General features: G+C 35.0%; 1 protein-coding gene across 4 annotated transcripts in view; it reads right to left on the bottom strand.

The window, feature by feature from the left end:
• The window catches only part of CNTN6 (contactin 6), a 281,470-nt gene that overhangs the window by 66,822 nt on the left and 200,450 nt on the right, over positions 1 to 14,198 (bottom strand). For 2 of the 4 annotated variants that reach the window (XM_057705741.1, XM_057705740.1), the window contains 4 exons: positions 10,309 to 10,488; positions 6,370 to 6,506; positions 4,783 to 4,912; positions 2,133 to 2,283 (listed from right to left, as the gene is read on the bottom strand). In XM_057705741.1, coding sequence (XP_057561724.1) covers positions 2,133 to 2,283; positions 4,783 to 4,912; positions 6,370 to 6,506; positions 10,309 to 10,488 — 598 coding nt within the window. Of the gene's footprint in view, positions 1 to 2,132; positions 2,284 to 4,782; positions 4,913 to 6,369; positions 6,507 to 10,308; positions 10,494 to 14,198 lie in introns of all 4 variants that reach the window. The other 2 variants (XM_057705739.1, XM_057705742.1) reach the window with 2 other exon arrangements.

Raw genomic sequence — 14,198 nt, forward strand, 5'->3', positions numbered from 1 at the left:
CTTTTGTTGAAACCTGTAATGAAATTCTAAAGCAACGAGCGAATAGAATTATGAAAGAAAGATCTGTAAATAAAAATCATGTGGGCCATTCCTTTAATCCCAGTGAGACAATGCTGAATCTGATATAACTATTAGTGACTGTTCTGAGGCTAAAAAGACCCCAAATCCATCCTATATGAGGCAGAACAAATAAAACAAAAATTTGAAAAGCTGTTTTAAAAAGCAGTTTCCCTTGTACCCTACAGAGCTTTTTTTCTCTCTCTCATTTCCTTACCTCCATCCAAATCTTCTTCCTTTTCTTTCCCTTCCCAACATGCCTTGCATTTGGGTGTTTAAAGGTTATAGAAGGTAAACAGTAGTCATTCTTTCTCTTTAGGTGAAAACTTACAGTCCCTTTAGTAAATGAAGCAGAGGTAATCAGTTTATCCCAACCCTCAGTACAGAGCCTGTATTTGAGCCTACGGGATCTCTTGAGTTTTCATGTTCTACAGCAGTGTATTTAAACCTTGATTAGGACTTAGGAATGAGAGAGAAACATTTAAAGCAGATCCACGTCCAGATCTGTTAGGAGTGCTTGCAGCAGTCTCCCAGGTAATCTGCATGGGGAAGGAACCCAACTGGGGCAAGGCACCTGTTTTCCTTTCCTCTTTCTTTTCACCTTAGTTTCGAATCATCTATTCTTATGTATTGAGGCATTTCCTCCCAGAATAGTCTTTCTCTAAAGCTGGTAATATCTTACATATTCATCCTTTTGGACACATTCATTCATTCTGCAGATGTTTATTGAGTCTGGGTTTTGTGCCAAGGCGCAGGGCATACAAGGATAAATTTGACAGAATCCCTATCCTGGGAAAAGCTTCAGTTCAGGGCTATAGAGACCCTTGCAGACAGGAGAGAGTAAGAAAAGGAAGAGTGCCTTTGAAGGGGCTTTCTTTTGTATATCTCATCATGTCAGGAGAGAGTCTGCAATGCAGCAGATACAACGGTGAGAACACTATACACAATCAACACTGTTTATTTGCTTGTTTTAATCTCCGTTTCTTTCTTTCTGACCACAAATGCAGTCTGAAGTCAGAAATGACAAAATGGTGTCCCTAAAACCAGCTATGGACCTGTTTTTCCTCAGAAGTTTCAATACCAAAATTCAGATTTCTAGCTTTTCCTGAAATGTTAGAATTTCTTCCCATAAAACAACATTTGACCGAATTCAGAGTTATGATGCCTCTTTTAGGTGTAGAACTCACTCTCCAGTCCTTCACAGTCTTCCAAGATTGACAGATTGCCATTTTTTCATCACACTTTAGTTGGCTTTTGTTTCAGTTGGCCTGTTTCATTATTTATGTTACCTGCCTGGTATGTATATGAGTTTGTGATACATATGATGCTGAAGAAGTGCCCATTGAAACGTTTTCATATCTGCAGCACAATGGCTAATTCATAGTAGTACCCCATTGTGTATCTAATCACGTAGAAACACACGTGGGTCATTAAATTAGAGCTGTAACTGTAGTCAAGTCAACTCTGGGTATACAGGGTTCTACAGCACAATGGAATGAATTGTATGATAAGTAGAGAAAAACACCTGTTTTGTGCTGTCAAAACTCTCCCAAAAAACATGCCAGTGCCCATCCAGGATTTCTCAGCCACATCCGTAATAGAAGGAAACCTCTCTTCTTTCTCTACAGGAACCTCTCTACATTTTTTTCATGTGGTGAATTCATTTTGTCATGGGGTGAACACCTGTGTGACTATTTAAAAACTGCAATGCCAGGTGTGTGAGCATGAGTGTCTCTCTCCTTTGTATAATGCTCTTCTCACTGATTTCTCAGCAGGCTGGGTCAGGAAAAAGCCTTCAAAGTGAATACAGAAAAAGGTCCTATAGGATTTTTTAAAAATATAGCTATTACAAGTGCATGCACTGAAAATTTTGCAGTCAAATTATACGAACAGCTCGTAGCCTTGTAACATTCTTTTGTTTTTACCATCATGTGAAAATGTTTGGTATCTCCACATATGTAGTTGTAAATTTACTATAAGGGAGGGAATTTTGGAAGACCTAGTAAACCCTAAAGATCTGAAAGATATTATATTACAAAATATTTAAAATATTTAAGCAAAAGAGATTTATTTACCTTTTACTTTGTCTTAGGCTCTCCATTCCTCTTTTCCAGGAGATAGTGGCCCTAGGGAAAGCATTCGGTTTGCATTCGATAACAATATCCCCACCAACTTGAACAACTGAATCTTTTTTAATGGGATTTTTGGAGAAATCAGGAGCTGAGGCTAAAAACAAAGTTACAAAATTGTTAAATTAATTAATATGTAGTAACCCAAGAAGTGATGTGGTATTCTGGATAGAATCTAATATCTGTTAATAAAACTCTTTTTCAGGTTACTTTGCTCAAGGTGTTTTGGGTCTAGTTATGGACTTGGCATTTTAGAGTCACTGTTTCCATTTGTAAAATGAAGATGATATTACCTCACAAAGTTAGCCTGGATCTTGAATAAGATAATACTCAATAAAGAAGTGTAAATAGTGCCTGGCACAAAGTATGTGCTCAGTAAATGTAATTTATTTTTGTTTTGGTGCTGGTCATTGTGATAACAAAAGCAAGCTGGAGTGAGGGAGCAAGCAAGTTACAAAAAGTCACATTCTTAATGGTCTTTATAATAAAGAGGGGGAAGATAATTCCACAAAAGACAGAAGATGGAACTTTAACTCTGATCAGGGAAATCGTTAAATCTATTCTAGCCAAGATGATAATCCTAAATGTGAATACACATATATGACAATGAAATACCTTTGAAGTAAATCAGAAGTACGGTATCATTATTTCAGATTTCTTCAGGCATGCCTCTAACTAGAAAATGGAAATAGTCTGCCTTGTGTTGAAGTGGGCAGGCTGAGTAGAAACTTAAAAAAAAATCCTCCAATTTTTGTCAGTTTCAGCTTTGTCATCACTAAATAAATGTTAAGCAAATACCAGTTCAGGAGGGTGATAAACAATTAGACTGCCTGGGATGCATCCAAGTCTTCCCAGCTCCATTCTCGTGGGAACCTATGTGCTCAATCCCCATTCCTACCCTAATGTCTACGTAAACTGAAGTTCTTTCAGATATGCCATGTTCTCTTGCTTCTGGGCATTTCGAGTATGGCTTCTCTGTCCTTTCACTGACTTGTGCATGCCTTCTTCTTTTAATCTCAGCTTAAAGAGAATGTTCTCAATTTAGATTATGTTCAACTCATAACAGCTACTCAATTCTTGACTGTAATAATCATGATATTTTAAAATGTAGCTTTTTTTCTCTGTGAAGCTATAGGTTCTATGAAGGTAAAGATCACTTTAATATTGATAATTATGTTTTAAGTGCTTAGTACACAATAAATATTCAATAAATAGTGACTGAATGAATAAACAAATGAATCAATGCCCACCACCCATATATGCTCATGAAACTTTGTCTTTTCGCTTGATTCCTCCTCTCTTTCATCTCCTGTCTTCATACCATTAAGAAAGCCTTAGGAATGAAATTGAGTTATTTGTAGTGAGGTGGATGGATCTAGAGTCTGTCATACAGAGTGAAGTAATTCAGAAAGAGAAAAACAAATGCCATATGCTAAGACACATATATGGAATCTAGAAGAATGGTACTGATGAACCTAGTGGCAGGGCAGAAATAAAGACGCACATGTAGAGAATGGACTTGAGGACACAGTGGGGGAAGGGGAGGCTGGAACATAGTGAGAGAGTAGCATTGACATATATATGTGTGTATATATACACACACTACCAAATGTAAAATAGATAGCTAGTGGGAAGCTGCCACAAAGCTCAGGGAGATCAGCTCGGTGCTCTGTGACGACCTAGAGCAGTGGGATAGAGAGGGTGGGAGGGAGGCTCAAGAGGGATAGGATATGGGGATATAGGTATACATATAGCTGATTCACTTTGTTGTACAGCAGAAACTAACACAACATTGTAAAGCAGTTATACTCCAATAAAGATTTTTTTTTTAAATAAGCCTTAGAATGAAAGATATCAATGAATCATTTATGGTGACAGACACCACTGTTTGACTGTCCCAGAATATCATCTCCAAACTACTTCTATCTCAACATTTTCCATTATAGGGGCATGTTTTTCCAGCTTCCCATGAGGTCTTAGTGGTCACATGACAGGGTTCTAGCTAATGACATGAAAGGAGTTTGCTGTGAGGACTCAGGGAAATTTTGCTTTTCTAATGAAAGAGACTGTCCACTCTCTCTTCTTCTGCTTTCAATATGGACTTGATTTCTGTAGCTACAGCATCATCTTGGAACCAGGAGGCTACAAGCATGACAAAAAAGTTTAAAGAATAACATTGTCAAGTCACAGTGCCATTGCTCAGCTACCACCCCTGAAGTTCTTGTTGAGATAAAATAAATCCCTATTTAAGTCACTATAAATTGAGATTTTCTTTTCTTATTTTCTTATTTGCAGCTGAAAACATTCTTAATAGAAGCTTTTTGAGTTGTATTCAAAACCTCATGCTGGGATCAGCTTTGGAGGAGCCCCTTCTGGTGTGAATGTACCCGATACTGCGCTCCTCCAAGCCCTAATGTGTTGCCCAAGCAGAGTAATAATTCTCACCTTGCATTTTTTTAGAAGCTAATTTAGACATTTCTCATTATTTCAAGGAAAAGCAATTTCTAATTTACAGAAAAATTGGATTCATATTATATATAATCATAGCTTGCTAAAATGTCAGTTTGAATTTTTTGGATTTAAATGAATGACTTACCTAATACTCTCAATTCTGCATTTGCATAAATTATCTGATATTTGTTTTCTGCAGCACACTGGTAGATACCAGAATCTGACACATTCAGCATAGTTATGATAAGTGTCCCATTTTCTATTTGAATTCTTTCCTAATAAAAGAAAAGTCACATAAAAATGCTAGTGTGTTAACATAGGCATTCTCTTAACCAGAATACATCATTGAACATTTATGCATATCTATGAGCTATGATATTTTGGTGTATGAGAACTGTTGCTTATGAAAGTGAGGTTAATATACTTCAAGATCCTGAGCAGCTTTCTGGAGTTTTAAAAAAAATGGAATTATTTTTAGTATAATTTTAGTGGTTACTATGTTACCTCATTTATTTGAAAATTGGCATTCTGTGCATATGGTATGTAAAATAACCTAGAACACTCTACCATTCCAATTGTCCAGAAAATATTAGACATGGATAAAATGTTAGACCTGGATAGAGTGATTAGCAAATTTCCTTGGCTTTCCATCATAAGGTCTCAAAATGACTTAAAATATGACAACTTGATAGTTTTCCAATTGAGTACATAAGTTGAAGGAGCTAAATTCTTCTTTTCTGCAGTGTACTATAAAGTATGCTTAAACAGCCATAATCTGTTACAGAGTCCCATTTAGGGTATAGAAATACAGTTTTGTGTGTATAGAATGAAATAGATTAATAGTGCAAATATAACTTTAAATATTTCAGGGTATGTGCTACCATCCTCTAAAGATAGTAAAAGTAGGCTGGAGGGAACAGGGAATAGTATATGCAAAAGTGATGCACGAATTAAATCAATAAAGCCAAAACAAAGAACAGCAGTCTATTCAGGTTCTAAACAACAGATGTTCTTTGTGTGTCTAACTGTGTCTGCAAGTACAAAGTAGAGTGGAGAATTAACACAATTATTTAGATCATTTGATGGGAAAAATAACCTTGTCTCATTTTTTGTATATTGTACATTGAAAAATGTGGATATCTGCCCCAGTTCTCCATTTTCCTACGTTTAAAGACAGCCATTAGCTTTCATAAAACCAAGATACTGGGTAATGATTAAGAGCTTGGGTTCTAGAATCAGACAGACTATGCTTAGAATACTAATTCTAACATTTGCTAGCTGCTGTGTGACCTTGGACAAACAGACTTAAGCCCTCTGAAACCAATTTTTTTCACCTACAAAAATAATAATCTTATCTCTCTCATAAAATTGTCATGAGGATACAATAAGATAATGCATGGAAAATATTTAACACAGGGCCTGGCTCATATGAGAGTTCAATGGATGTTGCTGTAGTTGATGATGATGGTGATGATGATATCATCTGAATATGGATCAATCACTGACTAATTTGTACAGGTTGTGTTCTCTATCCTTAGTTTTCTCATTTGAAAAATGGGGATAATATTAATAGCTATTTGAGTTGTTTAAAGATTAAATAAATTAGGGTATATAAAGATTATACTACATCTCCTGGAACCTACTAAACACTCCAGAAACATTGATTGTTGCTGTTAGTAACAAAACTTCTTAGCAGAGTAGGTGAATGTTTAATATCAGCATAGTTGCTTACCTCTGGATTGAGGCGTTCACCATCCTTTAACCACGTGTACCAAGGGTTTGGCTTTCCACTAGCTTTGCATTCCCAAAACAAGCTGTCATAGATAGACAGGTATGTATTTTGGATTTTTTGTTCCCATTCTGGAGGGGCTGTTTCAGAAAGAGACAAGAGCAACTACTTAGCAAGTCAGTTACCAAGACATTGTGCTACATTCCAAGGACTGTAGAAATCAGAAGGACAAGGCTAACTGGGTCTAGTAGTCTTGTACACACATGATTTGAGGGAGGGAAAATGTAGGACCCCTAAAGTGGGACGATAAAAATCCTGTTGTAAATATCAGTGGACCTTTTGCATAAGATTGATGTTTGCCATTTGTCATTTTGCTGCACCTATATAACAACTTGGGAGTTGTGGGAACGAGGCTAGAGCATAATTCCATGTTAAATATTAGTATATAGGTCAAGTTAGAAAATGTATATCAAATCTGAACCCTCTGTGGGCAGAAGGCCTTTGATTATATTTGGATTGAACTAATTAAAATAATTGTATCTATATCTGATATAATTACAATTAAATAGTTTAAAGCATAAATCAAATATCAGCCTCAACACACTTTAGTAGGGTTATAATCCAGATTTTTTCCCCTACATAAAATTCTTGACAGGGAATGAGAACTTTTGGAGCTGTATATAGGTTAAGAACCTATATACTATATACTAACCTATATACTAACTTTAATCCTAGGCATGCATTTCCCAAACCTTATTTTCTAATCTGAGAAAGTTCTACATGGTTCTGAAGCAAAAAGCAACTGGTATAATTGATGTTGAAATGTTATTTAAATATAAGGTAGTATTATCCTTACTAACATTCATGGAAACAGGTGTGTATAAATTAAATGCTTTAAAATTAATATTTCTTCTGTAATAAAGATAGGAAACTTTCTAGATTTGCCATTTAATCCCTCTCCTTTGTTTAGATCTGTTCTAGATATGTTGAAATAGATGAGCCTTCCTTTGGAATCTCAGTCTGTTACGAGCTAGATGTTTTTACATGCATAATTTACTCAATTCTCCCTCCAAACTTTTGTAGAGGATTTTTTTGTGTAGGTGTTAGGTAACCTGCTCAAGAAGACATAGTTAGAAAATAGAGAAGCCTAACTTTGTACTCTGAGAGAAGAGCATAAGTCAAGGGCTTGTGTTCAGGTTGTTTCTTTGGGAGCGCTGGCCCAGGGTAAGGTGTCAGGAAAACAGAGAGTCAACAGGGAAGGAAAGAGTCAATGTGAAGATGAGTTATTGAGTTGACCAGCTACATGACAATTGTTACTCCATCCTCTGTGAATGTAGAAGGAGTCTCTATAATTGCCTACCCAGGAAAGGAAGATGAAGCATTTTTTTCACTGCCTCTTGTCCACAGTCATTCTAGAGCAGCGCAGGTGTTTTCTAATAGCATGTCCAGGTTGTGTGTGCTTAAGTGCTGAATAGGTTCTTGAAGGGACCAAAGAAAGCTGGAGCAGGAAATGAGATGGCCTTCTGTGGCACCTGAGGTAAGAGACTCTGTCGGGCTATACCTGCGAAACATGGTGCTGAGCTGGTCACTGCAGCAGTAGTTGGAGTAAGTGGTACCGAGAATCTTTGAAATGATATGCAAGTATATCTGACTTTCAGGGTTTTTCACTGTAACGTCTGCTTCCACTAAGACAGAAGGCCCTTTAGGGAGCTAGTCATGGAGAAGAAGGAATCATGATATCCTACTGTGGTGAAAAGTAAACCTAGATTACCTCCTGTGGAAATCAGGGCAGCTTCCAGTTACAGAACATATTTTTCACAACCTTGAGGGATAAGTGAAGGGAATACTTAGAAGAACTGAGTGTATAGATGAAATTGAATCATTTCTATTATTTAAAATTTATAATTTGTAGATAATTATTTAGAAATTGCCCTAACATATATTTGACCTGAGAGAAGAAATGCATGCTCATGTAAAATCTACATAGCTTACAGGAGTTTGAGGTATCTTTGATTTGTTGTTTAGTGCAATAATTGTAACTTTAAACCATATTTATATATTTAATGTGTACATTCTTTGGATGCTTAGGATTCTGAAGAACAGAGTTTTAAATCTCCAACTAAATAGGAACTACATGAAAAATAACAACAACAAAAAAAGCTTAGGATTTCAAGTCTACCATATGGGTTTGGGTTTTAGATTTATTTTTTCCCTATCAATGGTTGTATAACTCACTTAACTCCTCTGAAAGTGTCCCATTTATTATAATGATAATAATACTTCATAAACTTCTTTTAGAGGTTAGAAGGACACAATATATATGGATAGGGTTCTGAATTATAACTTAAACATAGCAACATAATGGACTGAGAGACTGTTTCTTTGAAATTTTCAGGTATTATTCAATTCTCAGGTAATTGAGTCAATTCTCTGCTCCTTTGGGAGCATATTGACAACTAAATAGGTGACCAAGAAGCACTATTTTTTCTTATTGACCAATTACCCTTTATTCTCCCACAAGGACAATTTGGCTTATTAAGTGGCTAATTTGGTCATGATAAGATGCCATGTGAATGGACTTAGATTGCCACATTGAAGAGCTATGGTAAAGTGGGAAGAATCTGGTTTCACAAGATTGTTCAAGGTTCTTATCTCAGATCTGACAAACATTATCTGAAATCTTGTTCAGTTCATCAAATGTTACTTAACTATAATATCACTGAAAATTATTTCTACCTCTTATTATTATAAAAATCATATGAATTAATATTTGTAAAATCTTCTGTACAGTTGCTTTATCAATGTGGGAGAAAATACTTTATTATTGATTTCCAGTTTATAGACACCTCAATTTTCTGGTTAATCTCTTGGCTGTATATTGTCTATTTAGTAGAAAAATGACATACCTGTTAAAAACTAGCCAAAGCCTGTAATATCTTGGTGGCACTAAAAACCTCTGAGTTCTATCCTTACTATTTTACTTATGAAAGGATGCTAGATTCCAAAGGCTTTCTTTTAAAAAGTAGGAGCTATCAAAAGAATGTGTATATAAACTCAATTAGCATTTCTTGTAGGTAATTACAATACCTTAGACTTTTCTAGCTATCAAAATATTTTTTTCTTCTAATTACTTTATTATTAATTATAAATGTGTCATATAGAAATATGTCGCATAGAAATGACTGTTGGCCATGTATAAATACAGTTTTAAAAAGTTCCCTAGTACAGATATATTAAATTTAACAAAGAAGTTAAGAATATTTTAAAAACAACAAACATTTTGATAATTCTGAGATATATTTTATGATTTATTTGACATTAAAAAAAAAGTGAATTTCATGCAAGTGTGTATTTTGGCCTGGATGAAAGAAGACATAAAGACAACTTTTAGAAAATGTATGCTTTCAGCATCTCTCTTAGTCCATGAGAAATCCTGATAATTGAGGCAAATATATTTTTAAATGAAATAATGAGTTTATTTTTGTATTACCTACATATGAGTAGACAGTTATGGGAAATATAAACAAATACTGACAACTACCATTGTTTTATGTTTCTCCTTTCATTTTCTCCTTCTTTTGTAAATTCTACTGGGGATTATAATTAAGATTGTCATAGGCTGTTGCTGAATGTTTTAAGGGAAATATATTGAATTCCATTCTACCTTGTGTTATAAACTTCTGTGGCTTTAACATGACACTGCTGATATTTCCAAGGCAATTATAATAAACAATAGCACGCACAGACTACGCTGAAATTAAAGACATATTTTAAAAATGGCCATTCCCATCGGCTAATCATTGTATTAAGCATCCTTGCCTGGAAATATGTCTTCTCTGTTTCTCCTTTGACACTTTTCCACAACATACTAAAGCCTTCCTCTGTTTACTATGAAGGATTCACCAAATACTTCATATACTTTTTGAAATTCTATTAGCTCACCATAGAAAATGAGTTGACCCTTTGCAAGGTTTCTTCCTCGAAGGTTACTTGCAGTGCACTCATAGAAGCCTTCATCTTCCTGTTGAATGTTTGGGATTTCAAGGATAGCTTGGGATTTGCTGTACTTGACTTTCCCCGGCAACGGGCTTCCATCCAACCTCCTCCAACTAATATCAGGGACTGGACTAAACAATTATACCTCATTAGAATATAAGATGGTTTAGTCTTTTGACAGCAGGATAAAATAAGAATCCCTTAAGCATAACTCTCAAGGAAAAAAGTCAATCAATCTATTATATTGTGACTAGTTTTCAGATCATTCAGTCATTCTCCATTCACTCATCCAGGGATTTATAACACTTTAAGTGCCTGCCACATGCAAGTCACAGTACTAGGACCAGGGAATAAATTGATGGGTAAATATGTTTTCTGCCCTCATGTCGCTCACAGACTGGTGGAGAAACAGACAATAAACAAATTATAAAAAAGCAAATATATTTGAAAATTGCAATAACTGAAACAAATGAAATAGGGTGCAGAGACAGTAACAAGATTATGTCAGTTTAAATATGCTGGTCAGGAAATTCTTTGTGAGGATGTAACATTTAAGAGGAGGCAAGCTCTCTCTATTTACAGATTCTAAGACAAAAATTTAGATTCCTCTGTAGCTAAATTGGTACTAATAGGTAACTGAAGATGTATGTGATAGGTGAGCTAAATTATCAAAGGGGATCAGTACTATATAACAGACCCAGATGAACTGGGAATATAGAATCTACGATCCTCAAAAGAATATACTTTTTTTATACCAAACCTTTAAAAAATGACATAAAAGATAACTTTACACTGTACTCTGTCTCTTTTCAGAAAGAATTTGTAAAGAATTCCTTTATTTATAGGAATTTAGCTTACTATCTTAAATCTAATATATTTAGTCTAATATGATTATCTTTTAAAACAGCAAAATACATTTTACAATATATGAATCTAAGTGTCAAACAATAGAGACAAATTTAGAAATTCATGGTGAAGAAGGCCTCACCCGTACAGATAGAATATAAAGAAATGTAGACTATAAATAAAGTTATAACCAGAAAATATTCCCTAATAAGCCAATCATTTATAAAATCAGTCCCCAATCTGTTTGTACTAACATCGTTCCTTTCTTACTTTCAAGTAATTCTTCATTCCCTTATAGATTTTCAGGTGCTTTATATATTTCTGTTCTAAATGTATTTCAGATAAATAATAATAATAATAGTAAATCATCCTGCAAAGCCAAATTATGAACTCTGTAGAAGATGCAGGATTTTTTCAAGCCCACAAAAGTAATGTAGGAGAGCCATCCAGTCACATTCAAAGTGGTTGATAAATGAAGATCTATACAGTCTGAACAGTAACAACTGCAGAAAATTGGTGGTGATGGCTCAGAAGAGGCTTCGAATACAGCAAGAAAACTGATGAAACCTCTGGAATTTTTTATTGGTAAATGATGATCCTGCTGTGCACATCAAAGATACACACCATGCTGCAAGTCATACATGTGCTAACACATATTTTGCAGAAAATATACTCCCCAATGTTTGATCCATCTGTTTTTCTCAGAACTAGCATATAGTGACAAATGCAACTTGAATTTTATTAAACACAAAATCATTACGTTTTATGATGTTTTGTTTTTTGTCCTTTTAAAAAGTCTTGCCATTTGCCACAACTGTAGTTTGATATTTTAGTAAAATGGCACATTCTTGCCAACAGGAAACCTCAGATAACAGGCTTTCTTATTCATTCATTTTATAAAATACCAAACTACAAATAAAAATAAAGTTCTAGAAGAAAGTTTACTCACAGAGAAAGATCGTCACCAAGTCTGGGGCAGTATTATCCAATTTTTAAAACTACATGTAGTATGTATGTGAGCATGAAAAGTTAGTAGCTACAGGTGGTCAGGATCTAAATGCCTTTTATTCTCTTTTTTTCTGCTTATCTCAATTTTTCCATTATTTTCCTACAGTGAGCATGTATTAGCCATGTAGTAAAAAGTTCTAGGAAAATTTACTTACAAAGAGAAAAATATTGTAAATAGAGGCTTTTGTATTTAATTAATTTGTGATCCTGTTATCTTTTTATGATAGTGTATTTCTGAGGTTTATGACAAATACATGCAAAATATTCAGCTGAAAAGATTTTAACCTAAAATATTCAGACAAAAAAAATTCAATAAAGACTGAGTATTTTCCCATTGTTATATTATTGTTCTTTTTTTTAACTATGAAGACAGAAGTCAATTTTTAACCTAACTAAATGTCTATATCTCTGAACCAGTAATTGAACAGTTTCACATTTAATAATAATAACTGTAATACTATCACAGTGAAGAGCTACAATGTATTAACCACAAACTATGTGCCAAGCACTGTGTATTTGTATAATGCGTACATATAATTTCATTTACTTTTTCTGTAACTAACGGCAACAGAGCTGGAATTTATTTCCAGGTTTCTTTGCCTCTGATTCTATGTGCTGACAAGGCAATACAGACCCCACAGCTACTATAAAATTATCCTCTGATAGCTTTCATTTTTGTGGTTTTATAAAAGTGAATCTCCATTTTAAGTGGCCCAATTAAATGGGCGCAAAAAGAAGTCCCACCAATCCGAATTATTCTGACTTTTCCCGCCAGAAGAACTTAGTGAGGACACTGGAGTCTCTCTGGACAAGCATTTTTACCTTGAAGGATGAAATGATGTATCCTATATAGACACACCTTTGCAGTAGAAGTAGTGTAGCAGAAAATGTCAGCACTTCACCCATGTTCCTTCTGATCCCTTAGCACCCCAAATCCTGAAGTGCTTTCACCCTTAACAGTTAGTACATGCATCTTTTTGCTGTCAGCTACCCTCAAGCTGCTGTAGCTAACTTTTCCTTCACAAAAAAAAGAGCTGAAAACCGTTAGGAATTTACAGACGTCCACCAATAACTGAATGAATGAGGTGTAAATGATCTAGCTCCCCTGCCCCTGATGGTGGAATACCTCTGGGTGTGACCAACACTCTTTCTAGAACTTCTGTTCAAGACTGAGGCAAATTTATCTTCTGTGGAACTTTGCATGATATTATACTCTGCTTGGCTACTCTTTCTTCCCAAGTGGGTTTGTCCATTCTCCGATGGGTTCTTCATAAGAACACTTCTAAAACAATATCCTTTCAAGGTCTATTTCTTAGAAAACCCATTTATTAGAACCCCCAATATGCTCTAATTGTGTTTTACTTTGATTACAATGCCTACTGTAAGCCACCCTTAAATGCTTCTCAGTATGTTACTTCTATATAGGCATTAGACACACATAAAAATGGTATTCTGTGGAAGCAAACATTACTGACATATAAGACCAAAACCTGAGCAGTACAATCCTTGTGAAAAACTGACTGTGGAATATATTTTAAGAACAATGCTCTATAGGGTCAAAATTACACTGGAAGGCAAGAAATATAAAAGGGGCATGAAGCAGAAGAGAGACAAATAAGTTTCTCACTTAAAGAATATCCTCTAGATGCTTGTTTTTCTTACCTCAATTATGTTTGGAGTGATACATCTCTCATAAACCACTCAACTATGGAGTAGGTTATAAGATTCAGTGTACTGGCTTCTAACATAAGAACTTTCAATTTTGAAGAAAGGTGTAAGAATAGACTCCTGTATTCTCAATCTGCAATGGACACATGTTTGTTTTTGTGTGTGCATTTTGATTACCCTTAGAAAACCCAATGCTTCCTATCTTCAGTCCATCTGATTTGAATTGGGAGGACTATATCTCTGGATGCAGGAGCAAGCATGAGAATCAGGTCTTGCCATTAGAAGCTGGTGTACTGTGGCCACCATGGTTGTTC

Source organism: Hippopotamus amphibius, chromosome 13 (genome assembly GCF_030028045.1).
Source record: "Hippopotamus amphibius kiboko isolate mHipAmp2 chromosome 13, mHipAmp2.hap2, whole genome shotgun sequence".
NCBI classification, from domain to species: domain Eukaryota; kingdom Metazoa; phylum Chordata; class Mammalia; order Artiodactyla; family Hippopotamidae; genus Hippopotamus; species Hippopotamus amphibius.